The sequence below is a fragment of the Thamnophis sirtalis genome, unplaced genomic scaffold (genome assembly GCF_051295495.1).
Source record: "Thamnophis sirtalis isolate CommonGarterSnake01/CBP01778 unplaced genomic scaffold, rThaSir2_p1.2 scaffold_8, whole genome shotgun sequence".
NCBI lineage: Eukaryota > Metazoa > Chordata > Lepidosauria > Squamata > Natricidae > Thamnophis > Thamnophis sirtalis.
In genome coordinates, this window is record NW_028261388.1 from 38,151,469 (window position 1) to 38,177,049 (window position 25,581).

The 25,581-nt window shown below is 35.4% G+C and overlaps 2 protein-coding genes across 2 annotated transcripts in view; both read left to right on the forward strand.

The window, feature by feature from the left end:
* EPHA6 (EPH receptor A6) overlaps positions 1-25,581 on the forward strand; it is a 415,820-nt gene that overhangs the window by 305,400 nt on the left and 84,839 nt on the right. Inside the window, exons 11-12 of the mRNA XM_087721464.1 lie at positions 582-767; positions 25,177-25,302. Coding sequence (XP_087577590.1) covers positions 582-767; positions 25,177-25,302 — 312 coding nt within the window. The remainder of the gene's footprint in view (positions 1-581; positions 768-25,176; positions 25,303-25,581) is intronic.
* LOC148044368 (uncharacterized) lies at positions 6,261-14,094 on the forward strand (the record flags this gene model as incomplete). The annotated part of the gene is given in 2 exon segments (XM_087721998.1): positions 6,261-6,848; positions 13,909-14,094. Coding segments are annotated over 2 exon segments (774 nt in total), but the record flags the coding sequence as incomplete, so codon positions are not given.

Genomic DNA, 25,581 nt, shown 5'->3' on the forward strand with positions numbered 1-25,581 from the left:
CTAATCATGAATTGTAGGGGAGATGTATTTTTATGTAAAAAACTTACATACATAAGTATGTGTTGTGACTCAGCAGAGTCATTAGGCAGCTGGGAGTGGTTAGAGGCAGGTTTGGAGATAAAAGGAGAGATGCTGCTACGCCCCAGTTGTTGGAGTCAACATACATTCATTCGTGCCTTCGTGTGTTCCGTGTCTGGTACAATATTGCTGGCTGATTACTCGTGATTATGCCTGTTACATTTGGAGAAATGCTTTGATGTTTTCATGTAAAACTGTTCTGTGAAGACTTCGGAAGAAGTGCATCTTGCCTGTAAGCGCTTGTTTTGGAATTCTTATCAGAGTTTTGTTTACGTTATTTTCTGGGCTCAAAGCAAGTTTGAACTGAAAAACTGATAAAAAGTCCTCTTAAGCCTTGTCTGCCTGCGTTTGTTAACGAGCCGTCAAGGGGGGGTCAGAACAAGTATATATGTGTTTTATTTATTTTTAACTAGGTTTTTTGTCAGAATATTTTCATATATTTATTCACATATTTAAAATATTAAAAGATACTTAATGATTATAATTATATACATTGCTGTTAGGTGAATTTGGAGAAGTGTGCAGTGGTCGCCTAAAAACACCTGGGAAAAGAGAGCTTCCTGTAGCCATAAAAACTTTGAAAGGTGGACATGTGGAAAGGCAGAGACGAGATTTCCTACGAGAAGCAAGTATCATGGGACAGTTCGATCATCCAAATATTATTCGCCTTGAAGGAGTTGTCACAAAGAGTAAGTTTTTTAAGATACATTATCTGTTATTTTCTTTCTCTCCTTTATACATCCCAGTCCCTTACCTAAAGATATTTGATCTATACATATAGGTAAGCAGCAGTTGTGGGTTCTAGATCCCATTGCAACCGGTACTGTGCAACAGGACCAGGCGTCCAACACATGCATGCCTGCAGCATGCGCACAGTACATGCATGCATACTTACCGCTCACGATGGATGCTCCAGCTGCTTGGCGGAGCATCGCGCAGGAGCCATATGCTCCGTGCGCAAGATGGAAGCCCCGATCGGCTCAAACACCGGTAAGGATGACAGGCAGCTGGGTGAGCCCTCCGGAGCACCATACCAGAATGGTACCTGGTGCTCCCAGCAGGCAATGGTACACCATATCAGGGCATACCGGTTGTATCCCACCACTGGTAAGCAGTATTGTATCTAAAAGTGCATATGTATGTATCCTTTAATATAGGCCTAGTTATGCCATTGAAACCATATGTACAATATTAAATATTTATGTGAAAATATGTAGTTTCAGATTTATCCACAGTTTTTTCACTTTAAATCATTAACTTATTCAAAATCAGTATTTATCAATATGGATAAAGTGAATAACCAATGTACATTTGTACTATCTATCATCAAATAATTACATTGAAATCAATAATTCATGCCACCTCAATTGTTTCAATACATACTGAATGAAGCAAAAATGTTATTTCAATTTTACTAGAGATATAACAAACACTTGAGAAGCATGTTAAAATATATGGGTTGAATAAAAAATTAATAGAATTAAATCATATATTAACAGAGACAGAAAATATATAGATATCTGTTAAATATTAAGATGGATGAGGAACAAGTAAAAGAGACAATGATAGTGTGAGCTAAAAATTTTGGCTATTTGATTGAGTTAGATAAATGGCAGAAATTATGGGATAGAAATTATAAATTAATATCTACTGCATACAAAGAAAATCTTTATAAAATGTTTTATAGATGGCATTTTTCACCCTCAAGGTTAGTAAAGATGTTTAAGGATAAATCTGAAAAATGTTGGAAATGCCATCACACAACTGGTTCATACTATCATATGTGGTGAACATGTCAAAAAGTGAAAAAATATTGGACAAAAATACATACATGACTGGAAAAAATGATAAAACAACATATAAATTTGAAACTAGAGACATTATTGTTGGGCATTTTACCCAACAAGTATAACAAAGGGAATGCATATTTTACATGCATTGATTGCAGCGAGAATAGTGTTTGCACAACAATGGAAAAGTGAAAAGATCCCAACAGATGATGATGTAATTAGGAAAATATTAAAATGTGCAGAAATAGATAAGCTAACACAATTAAGGAAAAGAAAGAAACTGAATACTTTCTGACTTGTAACTTATTTATAAATGGCTAGCTGACAAAAACAAGAGCCAGAAACAGAGCAATATATAGAAGGATCAGTGATATAAGGAAGATATGTTAAGTTGGTTAAACAAATATTATAATTATGATTAATATAACTGATATTAATGCAAGGAATATTGTTGTGAACACTTTGGTTATTATTTCCTAAAATGATTTGTACCCAGACAACACACTGTTCAATTGAAATTGGAATTTTTGTATGCCATAAAACAAAATAAAAACTTAGCAAAAATAAATGTGAGAGTAAATATATTTATATTTGGGAAATTGTTCTGAATTTCTGAAGAATTGTGAATTTCTTCAATGAAGAATGAAACCAAAATTTGACTAATCCACATTTCCTCGGGGGGGGGGGGATAACCTGCTCTGTCTTCTTTATTATATCTTTTTATAGTTCCTTATTTTTCTATACCATGTTTCCTATACCCCGAGATTGCCATGTTTCTGGCAAGATATTTGTCCCAACCACTTGTTTTTTAAGTAGGTTTAAGAAGTTTGACTGCATAACCAGTTAGATGTTTATATATTAATTATGAATTAATTAATAATATATTAATTATGAATTAATTATGAATTAATTAATAAATTAAAATTTATATTCTGCCATTGCAATATTCTTGAATAAAAGAATAAAAATAAAAATATACCTAACAATGGATAATTTTTGCATTTGACGCATCTACTTTTTTATTTCTTTCCTAATATTATTAGGAAAAAGACAAAGCAGTTTATTCCACATGATACAATTTATCTGGGGAAAAACATTTTTACTTATGTATTTTTAAGCTCTATATTAAGACTACCTATCATCACCTCATCAGATTTGATGGCTTGTAATGCTTCCTTATGTTAGTTACTATTTTAAAATTGGCTTAGGCTTTCTGAAAATTTATGTGCTGACAAGATGAGAAATGTGCTGATATTACTGCAGTGATTAAGTCTTTTTTTAACTTTTAATTTTATTTCTTGATTATATAAAAGTCAAAATAAGAACAAAAACAAAATAGAACCAAACTTAATGAGTAGTAACAAGTTACTGAGCATTTCTGCAGTAGCAATTTAAAGCATCAAGCAGTTAAATTATTGTTGTAGCAATATATCTTCACTGAAGCAGGATATGTATTGCTACAGCAATGGCTGGGTGATGCTGTAAATCCTTAGAGTACAAATGCTCCATAATTAACTATCCTAAATTACATTCTCATACTGATCATAAAGGTTGTTGGCATTGGGTTTATTTTCTTAAATTTTCTTTTCCAACTTATAAGGTAGTAAAACTGACAATCAAGCAGCATTACTCAAAGGAATGTTGTCAACTGATCAGCTTTAAAAGAATAAATAATCAGGGTAGTAATTATTTTGACAATAAATCACTCTAATATGTAAGGCACTTCAAGAGATGCCTACAGCAGATCTTTCTACACCCTTGAAACACTCATTACATACAGCAAATGTTTCTTTCCAACCAACAATTTTGGATGGCAACATCACAAGGATTATATATTATTTCTTCATCTTCTATTCTTAATTCTTTCCTGCAATTGCAGGAAACTAGCATGCAATTATGGAATAGGGTGCCTGAACTAAGATCTATGTCATTTAATAATTGTATAATTTCAATACTTGTTTTATGTTAATTATTTAGTTGGGCTCATTCTGAAAAAATAACAAATAACATTCTAACTTGCTCTTTGTTCCAATACAAGAGAGCTTTGAGTAGACTTTAAGACCATGTGCTTACATTCAATGCTTACATTTAGAATCTCAAGAGAAGAATAGCAAAGAGGTCTTGTGAAAAACTCTGCTTACATATTTACATATTATAAATAGAAAGCAGCTATCAGTATGAATAAGGCTGTGCCTAAGGCAGAATCAGTATAGATTCTAGAAACTTAACAGTTCCCTTCAGGCTGCTTTTCTCTAGCTTCTACTTCTGTCTCAGGAGAATCATATCCTCCCTTAGGACTCTCTCTGGAGCAAAAGATTTGTTGGTTTTCCATTTTAAAATATCTTATAGCAATGTGTCTAGCCTTCCAAACAAGTTTGAAGGTCCATAATATTAATAAAATTTCCATCTAATCCATTTCAATCAGTTCCATTCATAGATGGAAAGTACTAAAATAGTCAGTTCGTTGTTTTTCTCAAACATTTACCCATGGTTAAAAGAATTTTTTTTAATTATGCAGATCATAATAGCATGTTTAGAATTGAGGTTCTAATACAATTTTGTTCTTATATACTTCTAAGAACCTAATTTCCACGTAACTATATTTAGGATTGACTTGATTAGAGTCAACCCTCCCTTCATTTACGACCTCATACAAGAGAGTAGAGCAGACCTGGCATGCATTACCTAGACCTGGTTGGGCCATGACGGGGGTGCTCCCCTTAGTGAATTATGCCCACCAGGCTTCCAGGCGTTTCACCAGCCGAGAGCCCAGTGGGTGGCGGTGGTTATTAGGGAAAGTCTCAGACCTCAGGATGTCACTGTGCCTCAGATAGGCTGGTGTGAGTCCCTTTTTGTGAAATGGGGCCTTGGAGTTCAGGTGGGCCTTTTTGTTATGTACCTATCTCCCTGCTACCTTGATTTTCCCAGGCTTATGATCTTGGGGGATTTCAATCTGCCTTCCATTGGCGAGACATCCGAGTCAGCTTGGGAGTTCATGGCTTTCATGATGGCTATAGACCTAACTCAGTTAATTCAAGACCCCACCTATAACAGGCGACACACGCTCGACCTGATTTTTGTCTCTGGGCAGTAGATGAATGGTCTAGATTTAGGGGATATTTCTATCCAACCTTGTCATGGTCTGATCATTTCCTCATCAGGCTTGACTTCCATACTGCTACCCCTCACCGTAGGAAGGCAAAACCAACTAGATGGTTCCGCCCCAGGCACCTGATGGGACCCTGAAAGGTTCCTGATGGAACTTGGGACTTTTCCTGAATTCCTTGCTCACAGCTCAACTGTGGGCGGCCACTGGGGCCTTGGATCACGTTGTGCCTTTGCGGCCTCTGACCCGGTGTCGATTCTGGCTAGCTCCCTGGTTTACCAAGGAGCTCCGGGAGATGAAACACTGGAAAAGATGCCTAGAGAGTGGTTGGAGGGCCAGCCGGTCCGAATCCGATCGAACACTAGTAAGAATTCATATTAAATCCTACTTAGTGGTGATAAAAGCAACAAAGCGGCAACATTTTTCCGCTCTTATTGCGTCTGCAGATAACTGCCCAGCCGCCTTGTTTAGGGTGACCTGTTCCTTACTTAACCAATGACCCCTTGCAGGATAGGGCTGAATAATTTGTTAGGTATCTGCAGGATAAAATTGCTCAGATCCAGAGAGGCTTGGACTCTGACTGCGTAGATTTGGGCGAGTCGACGGAGATGAATCTTGTGGAGTTTGACCCACCCCCGAGGTCATGGACAGGACTATGGGGAGACTCAGTGCTGCCACTTGTGTGCTGGACCAGTGTCCCTCTTGGTTAGTTTTGGCTTTTCGGGAGGTGACACGAGGCTGGCTCCAGGCGATTACCAATGCTTCATTGAGAGAGGGGTTCTTTCCCACCGCCTTGAAGGAGACTGTGGTGAGGCCCTTCCTTAAGAAGCCTTCCCTGGACCCAGCTTCTTTAGCCAACTATCATCCGGTCTCCAACCTTCCCTTTGTAGCAAAGGTTGTCGAGAGTATAGTAGCACATCAGCTTCCCTAGTACCTGGATGAAGCTGCCTACCTGGATCCGTTTCAGTCAGGTTTCAGGCCCGGGTACAGCATGGAGACGGCATTGGTCGCATTGGTTGATGATCTCTGGCGGGCCAGGGACAGGGGCTGCTCCTCTGTCCTGGTCCTATTAGACCTCTCGGCGGCTTTCAATACCATCAACCATGGTATCCTACTGCGACAACTCGGGGGGGTGGGAGTGGGGGGCACCGTTTTGTGGTGGTTCTCCGCCTACCTGTCGAATCAGTTGCAGTTCGTGTTGACTGGAGGACAGGGATCGACCCTGAGGCACGTCACTTGTGGGGTGCTCTCACCCCTCCTGTTCAACATATATATGAAACCACTGGGCGATCATCCGTGGTTTTGGGGTACGGTATCATCAATATGCTGATGATACCCAACTTTTCATCTCTACCACAAACCATCCAAACGATGCCCTCAGTGTGATGTCCTGATGTCTGGAAGCTGTGCGGATCTAGATGGGGATGAACAGGATCAAGCTCAATCCCTCCAAGACTGAGTGGCTATGCTTTCCGTCATCCCGATTTGTGTATCTTGTTCCATCTTTGATGGAATTACCCTCCTCAGAGAGGGCCTGTAATCTGGGAGTCCTCCTGGATATGCAGCTTAGTTTAGAAGAACACCTGATGGCCATGACCGGGGGGGGGGGCTTTTATCAGGTTCACCTGATACATCAGCTGCACCCCTTTCTGGATCAGGATGCTCTGTGCACAGTCACTCATGCCTTCATCCTTTCTCGCCTGGACTACTGCAATGCTCTCTACATGAGGGTGCCCTTGAAGAGCACCCGGAGGCTTCAGCTGGTCCAGAATGTGGCTGTGCAGGTTATCATGGGAGTACCTAGGTACTCCCATGTTACACCCCTTTTAGGCAGCCTGTACTGGTTGCCGGTTGTCTTCCAGGTGCGATTCAAGGTACTAATTATGACCTTTAAAGCACTCCATGGCTTAGGCCCAGGGTACCTGCGAGACCACCTACTGCCACCAGTACCTCCCACCATCCAGTGCGATCCCACAGAGTTGGCCTCAGCTAGACAGTGTCAGCTAGCGACTCCCAGGGGGAGAGACTTCTCTGTTGGAGCGCCTTCCCTCTGGAATGAGCTGCCCTGGGGCTTCGCATAATCCCCTACCTCCGGTCCTTCTGACACGCCCTAAAAAGTTGGCTTTTCCAGCAAGCCAGCCTGGCCTGAATAGAATAAAATATAAATATAATTTTATAAAATAAATTTTGGTTGTTAATTTTAATTTAATTTTTTAAATTTTATTATAAATATCAATTGGTGTTTTTTTATACTTTATTTAATGTCCCTTTTAATTTTTGTAATATGTGTTTTCTTTTATGTTGTACACCGCCCTGAGTCCTTGGGAGAAGGGTGGCATATAAATCCAATATGCCTAGAACCTAGAACCTAGAACATGATTAGAGATAAACCAATTTGTGTTTCAAGATGTACTAGAAGCAGGGAACATTTTATTGGTGAACACCATTTGTATATTGTTCATTTTTATGCCATTCTTTGCACAATCTCCATTATAAACCTAAAAGGGCTGGAAATTTTAGCCTTTCAGTTAGTCAGCTAAAATATTGATTGGTGATATTTGATTTTGAGTTATCAGAATTAGTTTAAAAAGCAGATTTATTTCTACTTTTCATGTTTGAATAGTACGTAAATATACCAGACCCTAATTCAAATATGTTAACATTAAAATACATATTACATGTATACATACACGGGAAAAAGAAAAAATGATAATTTAATAGATATTTTGTAGTATTGTTACTAAATAACATGTTTTCAAATAAATTATATTTTCCTACTTATTTTTCTATTCTATTGTAATATTCACTGAATATTAAAATACAGAACTACAAATACAGATTTAAAATATTTTAAATTTTAAAAATCTAAACATTCTAGAACATAATTTATTTCTTAATTGCTATAAAAAAGAAATGTTTCAATCTACAATTACAGCAATTACAGCTTATTATCCTGCCAATATTTTATATTAGTGATTTTTTTTAAGCTTGACTATGTCTAATAAACTTTAATGAAAAAAACATTTAATAAGGCTTATTTTTTATTTTGTGCTTTTATGAGTGTATGTATCTAATGGTATTTTGTTATAGCATTAATAGGGAAATTAAAAAATATAAATTGCATGGCCTTTCTAGAATTATAGTTTTTTTTTAATGTTAAGAAATATATTCTGTTATGTAGCTCAAAAAATACTAAGCAGAATTTAAGTACTAAATGAAAAATTAGTCAAATTTTAATACATTAATTAAAATAAACTAGTGCCTGCCAATTAGGAAGTTTGATTTGAGAATCATTTGAAATATAAAAATTGAAATTGGCTTTATGGAAATACTATAGACTGAAGAAATATTAAGTTTAGATATAATTATTGGGCAATTATCAGATAGAATCTGATACTGAATCCTAAGACGTACCCATTATAAGTGGTTAATGAATCACTGTCAGACAGTGAAAAACTTTGCTAATCTACAGTATGGAGGCAGATACTTTTCCCTCTGTTAGCCATTATTTATTAAGTTGCCCCACTTGCTTATATACTGTATATTGCTTCAGTTAGTAAGAAAAGTGATCCATCATAATGTTTTAATCTATTGGCCTTAAAAACAAAGACCAAATTAATTGAGTGCAATAGATTTTAGAATTCTGCCCACTCATTTATTATTGCTCAATAAGACAAAAAGTGGTGGGTTTTTTTGGTATGGTGAAATTACTCTGGATTTTTAAAAAAATATTAAGAAATGACATATGCAGACTATGGTACAAGGTGTTGAAATAACATTTTGGTGGTACATTGAATGGGGAGAAGATATTTTGTCCTGCAGCTTAATGATTTAGGCTGATAATGTCATCCAATATTATATAGCAGTTTTGCCAAGGATGGAAATGGCTCTGGAGGTTGAGGACTGAAAGAATGGTCCACTTCACTTCACTTCTATTATCATAAATGTTCTTCAATTGGCATACCATAGACAGATTTACAGTGTGGAGAGACAGAATGTACTTCAACCATTCTGTCTCACTGCAGAGTTCAAACACTGTTCTTCTTATTTGTTATAATAGTGAAGCAGTAGATGCTGAACTATTTTCATTTATTTGAATTATAGAATAAATGCTTTCTGGAATTCAGTTTTATATTTAAATGTACATTTAATGCATTATGAGATCACTTTGATCATGGATTTGCACAAAATATGTGTCTGAATTTCACACCACTATTAGTAGGACACTGCAGAATGTCTATAATTCATTGAGAATCAGAGACAAACCGAGATGCTTTGCATTTGTTCATAGCCTCAGACAATACTTAAAATATTTAGAAGAGGCTAAAGCTTCAGAGGAAACCTTAAAAGTGAGATAAATAAGAGGATTTTTGGTAGACTAGTTTACAGAAACCTTTACTGGTAAAACTTCCTTTTGAAACATTTCATAAACCTATAATTAAATTTTAAAAATAAAATCCAGATTTCATTGACAATTGTGTTGATTTAAAAGCAATACTAATTTTCTGATGCTAGCTTTAAGAAAGCATTGGTGCTATTTAAAAGATATTCATAAACTTTCTAAGAATGGAAAATATATATGTTTCAGGTCATTCTCTTTTGCTACTTGCTTTTATTATTCCAATGGAATTTTATATGCCTATTTTGGATTTCATGCTGATATTGTTTATCCTAATTCAAAACTCTATAGCATTTCCAAAAACAACTTGCGAAGTGTATATTTTGATCACATATTAGCATGTTAGTAGATGCACTCCCAGTTGTTAGGTATTTTCTTATATAAAATGCAGAATTCTGTGATTGTACGGTATTATTAAGGCAATACAATCAGCAATTTTATGAAGAATGAAGTTAACATTTTAGAGTAATAACTTATTTTTCAAAAACAACATTTTTATTCTAATAAAATCTTATTCACTATTGTAACAAAATAAATATTTTGGAATATCAAGATTTAGATCTGTTGATCAAAGCACTTAAAAAAATTAAGAAAAATATTTCAGCATGTTTTTTTTTATAAATGTGTTTTTATTTTTTCCCATTTTCATTTCATACAGTCACATATATATTGTGCATAATCGGGGCCATATAACATTAAACAATAAACACAGCCATTCCTCTTGTCAACAATACCCCCCAAAATAGAGACCCAATGTACCTCTTTGACCCTCCATACACCCTTTCTTTCGCCCCCCTCCAACTTTCCATCTTCCCTCCAACATTCCCCTCTACCCTACTTCCCCTCCCCCTCTACCACTCCTCTCTCCCAGTACACTCCCTCCCTTCCTTCTCACCCTCCCTCCCATCCTCTCTCCCACCCTCTCTACCCCTCTTTCTTCTATCCCTCTACTCCTCCCTTCGGTGTATTTCTACTATCTGTTAATATATTCAGCTTGTCCTATTTTTACAGTGAAATTAAAGAGCAACAGTATACAAGTGCAGTCGCGTTACTTTAAAATCTAAGACATACTATATATCCCCCCTCCCCCCATCCCCACTAACACCCCACCTCCCTCCCCCCCCCTGACTTCCCAGAGCCCGTACACAGTATAGGGAAAAATATTTCAGCATGTTGTATACACTTACACTGTATACTGGGAAATTATTTTGAAAGTAAGAGATCAGTATTTCGTTCAACTGAATGTTATATTATATTTATTTGCAAGAATGTCAATCACTATCTAGTGACTAACCAACATTATTTACATTTGGGTCCCATCATTTTTTCTTCTCTTCTTCTGCCATAAGTAATTGTCACGAGTAATTCACAATAGAATCGTTTTAATTTTCATTTCATCACCAAGCTAAACCTGCTGAGAAATAATTCAATAGTTTGTTTCACACCTCAAGGTAATAAAAATGGATCTAAGCAGAGCACTCAGAATGTAATATAAGTGGGGGGGGAGTCAATGCAAATATAATCAATATTGGAAAAAAATATTATTAATGCTGGTAACATTTATGCATAAAATATATTTGTATTTAACTTAAATACAAATTAGCTATGTGATCTTTAACTGAAGCATATCACAAAAATATTCTGTCTCAATGGCCTGATCTTAACTGACTCATAGTTTGCTTCTAACCATGTAAACTGGACCATTCACATTCATATTCAATAATCTGGATCCAGAGTGTATACTGTATTTTTCGGAGTATAAGACACACCTTTTTCTCTCAAAAAAGAGGCTGAAAATCTGGGTGCATCTTATACACTGAATACAGCCTTTTTTGCCTCTCGAAAACCTGCTCCTTCATGTCCTTTTTTTAAAAAAAAAACAAGCCCATCACGAAAAATGGGCCATTTTTGGGAGGTCTGCAGAGTGCAAAAACTTTTTTTTTAATTTGCCTCTTCAAAACCTTGGTGCGTCTTATACTCCAAAAATATGGTAATTTGAATATTAAATTATGGTGTAGGTTATAAAAGAAAATGTGTAAACATTAGAGGGTCAATAGCATATTGATTTATTTTCTATTTGGAGAATAATCAAGTTAAGATCATTCTACATGGTGGGCATACAATGAAGACATAAAATACAAAGTGGACATAAGAGTCTCTGCTAGTTTCTTCAAAACTCATCAATACGTCTTAAGGAGGCTGCTTATACGATGCAACTGTGAACTTTATCCTTTTTTCTGTTATATCCTTGGTATAGTGGTAAAGGAAGAACTATCTCCTATTTTTGTTGTTGATTTTTACAACATTAATCTTGTAATTATAAGCATCTCATATTGGTTAGAAAATACATGGTAGCTATTTTTTATTCCATACTCATAATACATCTAAACCAAATGTTTTTTAAGCAAGTTTTTTTTAGAGATTAACTAAAGCAGAAGCCTTTTTGGATAAAATATAAATGCATACATTATCCTTGTCTTGCTTATTTTGACAAGATGACTGATAGCTTCATTACTTTAAGATATTGCAAACACATGCCAAAAAGTGGAACTTCCAATGTCCTTGAAATGTACAGTATGTGTTCAGAATTGAAAAGAGATGTAACATTCTTTTTTAAATTTTCAATGGTTCCAATGATAATCCAAAGCACATTGCCATCCAGATTAAGTCCCTTTTGTTTACAATGAAAGGAAAAATCCTTAAATGATATAAATTGGAAATAAAGATTTAATCCTACCTAATTTACTCTCAGATATACTAAAGTTATTTGTTTGTATATAATTATACATATGGATACTGATTTACAGTTTTAAACTATTAATAGTTTTGTTATATAGTTGAATGTGCACTCAGAATAACCATATATTATTGTCTTATTGAGATATAATGTTTTATGATCCAAGTGGGAAATTAGATATGTGGATTCTGCTATAAATTAAAAACAAAACAAAAAATTACAGTGCAGTTAGAAAGCACTAAGCAGATGTTTTGCCCTGTTATTGTAAATTTCAAAGTATTGCAAAAAGGACAATATCTGAACAGGCAAGATCAAATCGACAAATGTCATATGATTCTGCATGAATTGATTGCTTCCTTTTTCTTCCTGATACTCTTCTGAAAAGCTTTAAACATTATTCTTTTTCAGTCAACAAATATATTGATCTTAATGCAATGAATATTTTCAAGAAGTTGTATTCCACAGGTACTTTTGTTTGGCTTTCTTGGGAAATTATTTAGGGCCCATTGCTGATGTCTATTCAGCTTTTTTATATTTGCTGTTTGTTTATCAGTTTTATTTGGCTATCTAAGCAATATGATACTTTTGACTGATTTCTATGATTATGTCCTAACATTATTCTGGGATATGTTTGGAAATGACAATGAAACTATATTACAGTGCAGAATCTTGACACTGTTGTGGCTCAGGGAAAAAAGAAAAAGGAAAATGAGGTGGGGATAGTCAGTGGGAGCTTTGTCTCTTGAACGAAAGGCAGCCTTAAATTGGCTATTGTTGTATCCATCAAGTATTGGGTAGAGCTGGTATAATTGGGTTTTAAGAATCTGGACAACTAAAGGGCAGCAGAGTGGTACAGAAACTCTAACTACAGTTATTTTCATGACCGCCTACATTTTCAAAGGTCAGGTGTAGCAGCCTTCATTATAAAGAAAATAGGCACCTAGGGGTGGTAACAGTGCAGTAAATGAGTATTTAGAGATGCTAACAGTCATAGTTATTTTGTGCAAATTTGAATAAATCCCTGTCACTACTTTTACAATACTTCTGTCAAATTCTATGGAGAATGGGTTAGACTACATACTTAAAATGCTTGTAAGCTTTTTGCTGTTAATTTTAATTCCAGTGTTTCCATAGGATAGAGCAAAGATTTGCCCTTATTATCATTGTCAAGCAAAAGATAACAAATGGATGTTATATTAAAGGTCTTTCAAATGACAGTCTTGACCTTTTTTGAAAGCTATTGAATTCAAATATGTGCATCAGAATTATAGTACAGCAGCAAGCAATTTTGATTCCTATCTCTTCAGCTGAGTTTATTTGGGTGGTAAAGTCCTGTATCTGACTATCTGCATATTCTAAAGCTTTAGTGTTCAAAATTCCATACATATTAAACACACATCAATCACTGAACAATAAGGTGATAAAAATATATATAATAGAAGTGACTGATATTTTCATATTGGTTCAAGGCAACATATATTGGCTCTTTTAAAGCACAGATTTACCTGAGTGTAGTATGTGTGTTTCATATTTTCATATTTTCAATTATTTTTTAAAAGAACTGTTATCAAGTATCTATGGATTGTTGTTTATCTGAATCTGAATCTAAATTGTGGGTCTAGGTTCCAGAGCTTTTATCTTCTTCCTCCCAGGAGCAGTTTTTTCACTCTGCTTCTGTGCAATGAATTTCTTGTTTCTTCTCCTCACTCAGCCATGGTAGAACTTGCTGGACCAATTATATTGAAAAGCTACACATAGTTTCATAACAACATTATCATTTTGCAAACTTATTTCCTAGCTGCTGATGGAGAAAATCACTCATCTGCATGGTTCACACTGGCTTCTCCACCCCCTGCAGGGACAATACCAGCTCCAAAATCAATGTAGTGGTCAGAAGCTTCAAAGAAAAGAAGACTACTACAAGTACCATGAAGTCACCAGAGTGAGCCACAAGTCATCTATGTGCAGCAGTAGCATCCAGTAGCACAAATGGGAGGTTTCTCCATTGTGGTTATGAAAGAGCTGTGTAGAGTGGAGAAACCAGCATGGACACATGACCTGAGTAGGCCATTTTGTTCAATTATCTGCCAAGTGAGTTGATTCAAAGACAGTTGTTAAAGGGTTTTTTAAAAGAAAAACAATGAAAATGGATGGAAACATAAACGCTTCTTGTATGGAGATTTTTAATCATCCAGGTCTTAGTTGCCCCAAAGATGATTTTTCAAAAGACAACTAGAACTTTCTTTGTTTTTCTTTTCATTGAAGACATTTTGCTTCTCATCCAAAAGCTTCTTCGGTTCTGATTGAATGGGAGAGGGGAGATGGAAGCATTTATATTCCTTGCAGTCATCTGCTTGTTAGCATTGTCTTTGAAAGTTGTTAAAGCCACTTGGGAGTTCATCTGTGTCTTCAGGGTCACCTTAATCTTAGTACAATTGGATGTGGAACCTTCTTGGAACTGTTGAAATGACTGTGTTGTAAACAGGACATAAATGGTGTCATATCCCTCCCCCTCTGTTGAGAGAGGGCTTGTCAGTTTTAATGTAGATTTTTGAGCTCTCTTTCAAACAAAAAAAAAAGAGGGATCAAAGAATCACTATTTTTAAAGAGGTGATCTAGCTTTTGGATAAGGTGATTTTGTCCCTTTTACTCATGAATCATCTTATCCAAATTCTAGAATATCTCTTTAAAAATTATGAAAAAAGCTGTCTATAGATTGGTTATTATGTCATTTTAATCTCTCTGGGATTCTGTATTTCTTTGATCTCTGATGTGGCTTGCTCCTCTATTTCTTGCACAATTATATTGAAAAATATATTGCAGCATGTGTGAATACGTGTGTTCAAAAGGTTGGTTATTATACAGTTTTTTACATTGCATGATATGTAACAGTTCACACATTAAGCAATCTTACATTAGATCATTTCTATCATTTGTCCTGATGGATCTTTATTTTATCATTTATAAAACAGGCAACTTTTTATCCAGCAATTTTAACTGTTTGAATGCATCAATTATGTCTTAAGACCTATAGCGCTAAAATTTAATATAAGAGTCACATATAATAATTATTATTCTATGAAATGCCCAATTGGTTGTAATAAGGAAGGCATTTTCTTCCATCTTTTGTAGAAATGTAATAACATTGTGTCATTTTATATCCTTAATTTCACCTACTATCAAAATTATGCTTAGGAGTATACAGTCAAATTAGATCCCTATATGGAAAAAGAGGTGACAAATGTTCAAGCTGTCTTTATAAAAGGCTGAGGGCCATTAGACACTATTCTGGTGCATGCTGGAAAATTGAGAACACCAAAAAAATTCCCAAAAGCTAGCTTGCTGGCTGAGGAATTCTGGGAATTGAAGTCCACAATCTTCAAGCTGCCAAGATTGAGGGAACACAAGATCATATAAAGGCCTTTGATTATGTTGATTGTATATGTTGAGAAACCTCTATACAGATCAGGAAGCTACTGTATGGACAGTATGGCAAAACAATGTTTCTCTAGGTTAGGAAAGGAGTGAGAGAAGGCTACATACCTTTCCATTATTTATTCAATCTGTATGCTGAATTAAGGACAGTTGGATTGCAACAGGATGAGGTTTAAAATTGGAAGGATAACCTCAATAACATGCACTATGCTCTACTCTAATAGCTGGAAATGCAAAAGATCTGCAAAGACTATTAATAAAGATCACAGAGCAAAGTGAAAAATTGGACTAAAATTAAATTTTAAAAAAGACCAAATCAATGACAACAGGTAAAACAACCAGCCCTAGAATTAATAATAAAAATATTGAAGTGAAAGATGGCTTTTGTCTTTTAGGCTTAACCATCAACAGGAAAGCAAAGAGCAATCAACAAATACTCTTCACCAAAGCACATGGTAGAACAGCCAGGAAGACTTAAAAAAATACTCTGATACTGCAATGTGTCTTCATACAAAAAAAAAACAGACTAATGTAAGCAATAGCATTCCCTATGACTCTCTCTGGAGGTGAAAGTTGGACTTTGAAGAATCAGGATAGAAAGTGTATTGATGCCTTTGAACTTTGGTGCTGAAGAAGACTCCTGAGAATACTGTGGACAGCCAAGAAAATAAATTGATGGATCATTAAGCAAATCAATCCATAGTTTTCAGTGGAAGCACAAAAGATAGTTTGTTATTCTGCCAATGGGTACTCTATTGGAAGAACTGAAAGATCAGATTAGGAATAGTTCATTATGGAGAAAATCTATCTTTGTTGTTGCTAAAAATCAGCACTGACTAGATGGCACATAATCAATCAATTTTAATTAAATATAGCAATAACCATAGAAAGGGGTGAATTCTTATTCATGTATGCTTTGTAGGTATACAATACTTGCCAGGGAAATAAAAAGTTAAAAAACAAGCCCTGAAAAGATGCAGAAGTGGGCTGTGGGTGAAACACCTATGGCACCAATAGCGATAGAGAAGGTTAATCCAAATGACAGCTTCATTTAGGTAGCAAGCCTTCCCAATGAAACTTAGCTCAAAATCTAATCTGATTCACAAACCTACTGTTTTGCTAATATGATGACTGACCTAAAATTCTACCTAGATCCTACTATAATTCATTGTGCCAGCTTTTTAATACAGAAAATATAAAGTGGTGTTGTGGCCCTGAACTTCATAATTTCACAAATACTAAAGAATGAGATGTCACTTTACAAAAGCAGCCAGGTGAAATTGTTTAGTAATTGTTTTTATTCCAGAATATTATATTTGTAATTTTACTCTGAGGAATCCATTAATGAGGTCATTATCAACAATGCAAACCACTGCCAAAAAAAACCTTGGTTAAATGAAAGTCATGAATCTTTTTAACAGCATTGCTTGATCCTTACAATTGAATATGCCTAACTCTCTCTTTCATTATGGACTGGCAAAGCTGAGCAAGATTTAACTGCAGAACACTGCAATAACATTATCTGGGCTGCATCATTAGATATACCCAGGATAATATATAAGCAGTTATTGAAGAGAGTTCTACCTCTTTAGCATTTCTTATATATGATGCTGGGGAAAAAATGCTTCCAGGGCTTAATAACAGGAGTTAGTAGCTACTCACATGAGATAGGAAGTGCAGCAAATATACAAAAAATATTTTAAAGACAGAATACACTTGGGATCGATTCATTTTTTTTCTCGTGAGCTCATGTAATGAACTTCATTTGCTGAATTTAGGTCAATTACAGTTTTTGTTCATAAATAACTTGAATATTTATGCTTTAAAGACAGATTAATTCCTTCTTCTCAAATCCTGAGAATATTAGGATATGTACCCTGTTTCCCCAAAAATATGACCTATCCTGAAAATAAGCCCTAGTATGTTTTCTGCATATGTGTAATATAAGCCCTACCCCAAAATAAGCCCTACTTAAGAACCTGCGCAGCTGGCGCCCACCCATTCTGTCTGGTTGCTCATGGTGCCGTGGCCATGAGGCGAGGCAGAGGCATGGTGGAATTGCTATAGACGCCCTGCACTAGCTTACCTCAGGACCCCCACAGCCAGGCCATCCATGCCCCAACACCTGCCTTGTGGCAGCAGCATTGGCAGCCATGTAAAGCAGGACCCCACGTGGCCGTGGCCCAATTCTTCCGCTTGTGAGGCAGGTGTCAAGGCATATGTTCCTGTGATTTACTCTTTATAAAAATGCTCAATTATAATTCATTTAACATAACTTTTTATCCATAGTTGCTACTCTCTAGCTAACGTATTGTTTCTAAATGTACTAAAATTATGTTTTAAAATTATGCTTGATCATAACAATAAAAAAGTATATATTTTGTTGTCTATTTTTGGAATTCTGATTGTTGAATGCAAAAAAAAAGGATTATTTTTGTTGTTGCTGCTGGGTAAGCTAGGATATGCATTTTTTCAGTTTTATAGCCAAAAATTATAAAGGAGACAAGGATGTGTTAAAATGACTATTTAACTTAACTATTTGAAAATCTGTATGATAAAGTTGAAGAATAAATTTTATATTTGTGTAATAGCTGCTCTAGTGACTAAGTGGCTAAGATGCTGAGCTTATCAAACAGAAAGGTTGGCAGTTTGGCGGTTCGAATCCCTAGCACCACATAACGAAGTGAGCTCCCAGTTTCTGCCAACCTGGCGGTTTGAAAGCATGTAAAAATTGAAGTAGAAAATTAGGTACCACCTTTGGTGGGAAGGTAACAATGTTCTGTGCACCTTCGGTGTTTAGTCATGCCGGCCACATGACCACGGAGATATCTTTGGACAGTGCTGGTTCTTCAGCTTTGAGATGAGCATATCCCCCCTAGAGTCAGGAACAACTAGCATGTATGTGCAAGGAAAACCTTTACCTTTACCTAATAGCTGCTCTATGCTCATTTCAGCCCACTTCTATGTGCAGAAAGTCATAAGCAGCCAAGCAATGAGCATACAGTTCAGTGTTTTTTGGCTTATAGCATGCTATGCCTCATTTGCCAGACTTAGAACACTGGTGACATAAAGCCAGCAAAAAGCAGAATCAGTTTAAAGAATAAGCTGAGACCTAATGGAGTGACAGTGATTACAGTCCTAACAGGTAGGAGGGAAAGGTCTGATCAGGAAAGTAAGGCTGCAGCATAGGTGCATACTGAGTGGACCTCAGTAGCCAAATAGCACTGAGCAGTATCAGGCTGTATCAGAAGTGGATGGTACGCATTTGAACACAACAAAGTCCAGGAAGCAAACAAACATGACAACTGATTTCATTAATACTTACAGTCTTCTGACTTGCTTATCACTAAAATGGTGACCTAATTTTGTCTTCTAGACATTATTCTATATAAGGAATATCTTCTAAATATGTTCGGTGTTGATAGCTGATATACAGAATTTCTTCATACTCCTTTTATCTTTTGAGCTTTTGAAAAACTTTCTGGTATTGTTTCTATCTTTAATGTCTTTGCTGATGGCATTGTAGTGTTGTTTCTTGACTCTTATGACAGTGAATTGAAGTTCTTTGACATAGTCCTTTGTTTGTATTGACTTTGTCTTATCTTCCCTTCTCGGCAATTTGCACCAGGTGTTCGCTTTCTTCCATTTCTTGTTTTTTTGGCAATCTTTTTTCACATTCTTCCTTTACAATTTGTTTGATTATATTTCAGAGTTTCTATAGTTTCCTATCAGTTCAAAACTTTAAAATAATTCCTGGTATTGAACTTGAAAAAGATGATCACCTGCTCAAGATCATGTTGTAGAAAGTGGTTGACTCTTCTTCCATTTTAGCTTAAAAATAAAGGTATTTTATTGCAAGCAGAGGAGTTAAGTACTCTTCTTGTGAAATACCTCTGGACCCTCTCTATTGTATTAATGTCAGATATACAGCATGGATTCCAGGCAGGTGAGCAGTATTCAAGGATTGGTCTAGCAAAGGTTTTGTATGCCCTAGTTAGCAGTATAGTTTTACCAGAGAAAAAGCTTCGTAAAATAAGGTTTACAACTTTTAATGCCTTTTTGGCAATGTTATGTTGGGGGTGGGGGCATCAGGATTTTAAAGATGCTTAGGTAGGCCGTGTCAAAAAAAGTTTGGGAACCACTGTTTCAGAGTCATTGAGGCCACTTGGGGATTTATCTGTGTCATCATGGTCACCTGCATAGTGAAAAAGGGTGTGGAGCCTTCTTGGAATTGTTGAAAGGACTCTGCTGTAGACTGGAGATAGATGATGTTGTATCCCTTCCCACAAAGTCCCTCTTTATGGGGGAGGGACTGTTATTTTTTGTTATCTAAATATTGTCAAGCTATTACTACTGTGACCCAGAATAGATTTGTTAAACAAGATAAAAGCCTGTATATATACAATCAGATCAATTTTTTTCCTTTGAAGGTATGAATGTATCAAGTTGAAAGTATGAAGTGAAGCATATTATATACAAAAGGAGGATAATGCTTAGGCAAGGAAGCTCAGCAATTCATCATCCATTTATGTGTTTCTAAATTTACATAAAGCTAACATTACTTTTTGTCACTGTGCCTAAGTAAACTTTGGAATATATAAATGAATTATATTTTAGTTGATTTTTCTTCCTGGGCCTTTTTTTTCTTTTCATTTCTGTTAATCACTGCAAAATTACATCTCATGAAGATGAAGGAACCTGTTTCTTTCCTGATTATAATGAGAGGCAGGTGTTGGCTGTCTCTGAGGAACAAACATGCAGTTCAGCTTGAAAATAATGGAAGCAGAAGCCGGAGGAAGCAAAATGTGTTATTAAACTTCCTGGCAAAGTACTTTACGTTTCCCTTCACCACCCCAACCCCCCACTGGAAGTAAACATCAGCTGAAAGTACACTCTGCAACTGAGGGCTTTTAAAGTAATCAATAGAAAGTCATTTTAGATAAGTTTCATTTTTTAAAAAAAACACACCATACAACTGATTAATAGGGCTTTCTCTGATATTTGGGAATAGCTACAAGTTGTCTCATAAGCTGTTCCCATGCTTGATAACACTGTAATATTTATAAAGAATCACTTGTTCATTCCTTAATTTGTCCAATCATTTCTAATTGAGAAGAATTTCATGGGTATAAAAAGATGTGTACCGTATGCCTATTAATATTAAGTAGAGACAAACCATGCAACTTATTATCCCTTTATTTGCTACACTTAATGGACTGGTTTATTAATATTACAGGTTTGTTTGGTTTTTTTACAACCATAAAATGGCACCTTTCCCATTTTCCTAATTTCTTTTTGCTTTCTGTAAATACTTCTAGCATTAAAATTATGATGGGGCTGTTTATACACAAATATATTCTGTTGGGTTCACTGGGGATAACTCTCTACTACATTTTGATAAGTGTTGCTGCACATAGTGTAGATGAAATAGGAAAGTTTTTGGCATTGACAACAAAAAGTAGCGTGATAATCACTATGCTGCCAATGATGTCACCATGTAGCTACAATTCGAATGCTATTAAATGTGAAATATTTGTACTCTGTGACTTTTAAAGTTATCAGCTGATCAACTTAAACATAAACATTCTGTAGACAAACAAACAGCTCCCAGGAACCCAAGAAACTGCCTTTTAATGAGGCAGATGATTGATTTCAGAAAGTGCCGTATTATCTACTATTAGCTGGAAGTAAATGTCTACTTAATAAAATTTATCCTTGAGCCTTCTTAACGAAATGGCTAAAGGTTATATAGCAAAGAGAAGGAAACCAGACTCCCTTCTCTCCATTATTCACACACTAATTATTTTACCCTACCTAATATGACTGGTGCAGAAATGTAAGTGTCAAGTAAGATGGACTGCTGGTATGATATGAGCAAGAACTGCTAGTGTCTGTCCTTATACCTGCATATGGTGCACATACAATTCCAGTGAATTAATATTTCAGATCTTTCTAAGATCTATCATAACTGTATATCTACATTTTCTGTATTTTATCCTGCCATCTGGTAGTTGTCTAGATATTTGCAGCTCAGAAATGATAGCGTTATGATATTCCTTTTACTTACCTCATAATTTTCAAAAACAAATTCTTTGTGATAATCAAAGAGAAATGCTTGGTGAAGCTTCACCAGCACACCCAAGAAAGGCAATCGCTTAGTCTCACAATACTCTTAATGAGCTTCATCAATGATGGCTATTAAGATTATGCCAAAAAGGGATCAACTGACCCTGTCAACTGATTCCAGCATGTTGGGTTCAATCCAAAACAGATTTGGTCTTACACAGAATTGAATAAATCCCACCAAATCAGAAACAGCCACAAATTTTCAGTTTAAAGGGAAATACAACACTCTGGTTCATAGAGTTTGATTTTGGCTTTGAAAACTAAAAATAGGGTAGAATTTTAATTAATATTAATAAAAATAATAGGTTTAAATTCAAAGTAAATGCCTTATATTTTTCTAGGAATAAAAAATTCTTTTCTGATTTCCCACTTTGTGGAGAAGACAGAAGGTAACTTCATCACATCAAGCCATAATTGCCGGGGGAGGGGGGATTGAGTGGAAGTCTATGGAAAAAAGTTAAGATTGAACAAAGAATCAAAACAGTCAAGGTCTTGACTTAAGATTGATGATCCATAGTTCAAATTCTCCAAAAATATACTCTAATTAACGAAATTTCAAAGCCCGCCTGACATTCCATGCAGAGGTGGGTTGATGCTGGATCAGCCAAACTGGTTGTAGCAGTGGGAGTCTCCGCCCACCCACCTAGATGCTTCTGCATATGTTCAGAAGCATCATGTGTGCACAGGTGCTTACCTGAACCGATATATTTCTCGTCTAAAAATTATACTGTATTTTTCATAGTATAAGACGCACTGGAGTATAAGACACACCGGAGTATAAGATGCAGCAAGGTTTTGAAGAGAAAAATTAAAAAAAGTTTTTGCACTCTGCAAACCTCCCCCAAACGGCCCATTTTTCGTGAAAATGGGCCCGTTTCCCCCCCAAAAAAGGCATGAGTTCTCCTGGGGAAGGGGCAAAAAGGAGCAAAAAAGAGCCCATTTTTCATGAAAACAACCAATCCCATCTTCAGTCAGACATCTTTGCCAATACACTGCAATCCAGATCTGAATTGATGAAATAAGCTTCAGAAGCAGCCAAGAACAATGTGACAAATAAGCAGTTTAGACTGCTGTGTAAATTGCCCTTAATGTGGAACTTTGTTTCCTTGTCTCCTCTTTTATGTTCTTGGACAAGACATAGGCATATAATATTAAATAGCAGGTTTTAAATTTGTGCATTGCAGCATTTTCCTATGTTGATCATCATCCTTTCTTTTGCAATAACACTGGAATGTGAGTCTCACAGGAGTATGCTGTTATATTCTTTCATTCATTCAATTATTCGATTTATACTGCCTACTGAGGTCTCTTGGTGATTTACAATGAAACATAAAATCAAAATTAATACAATCATGTTAAAATTAAAATCAGTAATTAAAATTGTTAAAAGCCTTTTTGTAATGAATAAAGAGATTAAGCCCTTTAACTTAGTGAATGGGTTGCAAAGAATTGTGGCAGATAAAGAGAAAAAGCTCAATACTTTTCATTATGAGGTGAGCATATGGCATTGTAGCCTGCTAAATTGATCTCACTGATTGGGGTATGGGTTCATATAGAAAGGTAAGTTCTTCCACTTAGCTAGCACCTTTTTTTCTTTTTTACTAAAACAAATTAGAAACAGGTGCAATACTATCTTTTTACTACACCTTAGTGAGATTTCTTAGAAACAGCCTCATTGCTAAATTTGACATTAATTGTGATATTTGTGTTAAATACAAAAGTCATATAAAGTGTGCTATGGTAGTCATATCTAAAAGTTAACAGCATGTGGCCCACAGTATTAAGGTCATTTTTTTGCTGGAAAAGACACAGCTGGCAAAGGGTAAAGAGTACTCTTGACTCTTGCAACCAGGGAGATAGTTCAATCCAGAAACTATCCCATGTGAACATCTGTTCTTTCTAGGAGAATATAGCCCAATTCAGAAAAGAAATGTCTATTACTTTTCTGGAATTCACCCACTCACAGTGAACACCTCTGACATGTCTAGATTCAGTGACAATTTACTATCCCACTTTCAACTCACTGCTATATATAATTAAGGCAATCAGGGAAATTAAGTATATCTAATAACCTGCCACCTAGATGTTACAAACCAAATTGGGTAAAGATCTAATGGATAAGTGGTGGAATTTACTGCTCCAAACAACCTGTCTATATCTTTGAAAGTCACAAATCGCAAATTGATTCAGTCTAACAAAATGAGTCACCAAATCCTCCTATAATTAACTCTCCAACAAGGGTGGTATCCAGACTGAACCAAATGTGAGAAGTTTTATTTGCAAAAAATAAAAAACAGAAAAGTCTTTAAAAGCATAATAACAAAATATCTTGAGGTTTTGTAATCAAACTCCGGGAGGTGGACGAGGAGAGTTAAATCCTACACAGTAAGAAGGCTGTGAACTTGTAGTGTCCTTCTGTAACATGTACAATGGGGGGAAGGATCTACTTTTCTGCTCAAATTATCACTGACAATGTCTCTAAATAAATGTTATGCAATGTCTTTAGATCTAAATTTTTTCCAGTGTTTCTAAAATTCCAAATGTACAACTAGCCAGATTATTTGGGAATTCCTGAGACCCTGTGTAATAACTAAACAACAAGGCATATACAGTACATAATTATGGCTTTCTGTATTTTTAATCAAATTCAAATAATTAGGGAAATATTACTTTCATAGTTTACTATCTGTGACTTTTCAATATGTATAAAACTACTGTATATACTATTTTTCATTAGCAGACCTTATTAATACTTTGAGGTTTGCAGAATCTATGAACTTGTCCAATTATTATTGTTCCAACCTATTACAGTACGATGGAATCATAAGAAGATTTCCTGGTTTGTCATAATATCCAAATTGCGGTCCAAGTATTCATTAGAAATTGATAAATTAAACCAAATTGAAAATGTAGTTTACAATCACCAAGTATAAAGATTATTTTGATCATTGAAAATGTTCTGAATTTACCCGTAACAGATTTATCTACAAGGAAAAAAGATGGTGGTAAACATCGGAGAGGTTTTAATGAATGGCATCTACAGTAGTAAATTCATTAGTTGTATCATGTGAACATGTATTTTCTTGCTTTAGCCTAATAAAATCTGCAAATAGTGCTAGCGTGATTGGTAAACCATGGTTTATTGCCTAACATTATGTGATTTTTCATTTTTATTTATGTTAATACATTTTACAGGAAGAAATAGAAACAGAAAATAGAAAATGAAATAAATGAAAAACTACAAAAAAATACAGATAACCAAGCTAATAATAACAAAATATGTTTCTCCAAATCTCACATTTTCCTCAATTAAAATGTGGCACCAAAATTAAACTTAATTCTTGAAGTAATATCTGTTTGGCTGGCATGAGCTGATTATACAAGTGGTTGTAAATTAATAATTAAGCTGTTTAATATTATCATGGTCTGTCTCTATTGGAAACAGTTTCATTTCAGCAACTAAAATCTCTGCCTATAATTAATGACAGTTTTTATCTTTTATAAGGACCCTTCCCGGCCTTTGGTTTCCAGTCTCTTTGCCCAAGATTCCTGAGGGAAGGATTCTTAAATAACATTGCAGCCCCACGTCCTTTGTCAGGGGGAGGATCTTTACCCTCCAGGATTTTTTCCGGTAGGTATTCCATGTAAATTTTCAAAGCAGCCATTGTTCAGGAATTTGGGAGTATGGGATCAGAAGATGATGAATAAATATACTTTTTTGCGGACATTTTGTATTCCACTTTTGTTACAGATTAAACAAATATACCCTATGTTCTACATCAGATTGAGTAAAAAAAATGCATAAAATCCAAATTACAAAAAAAAAGCATTTTCTTCTTTGCTTTAAACAAATTAATGTGCTGTAGTTTTTTTAAAAAAGTAACTGGTTATACAGCTAGAGGCCCATCTA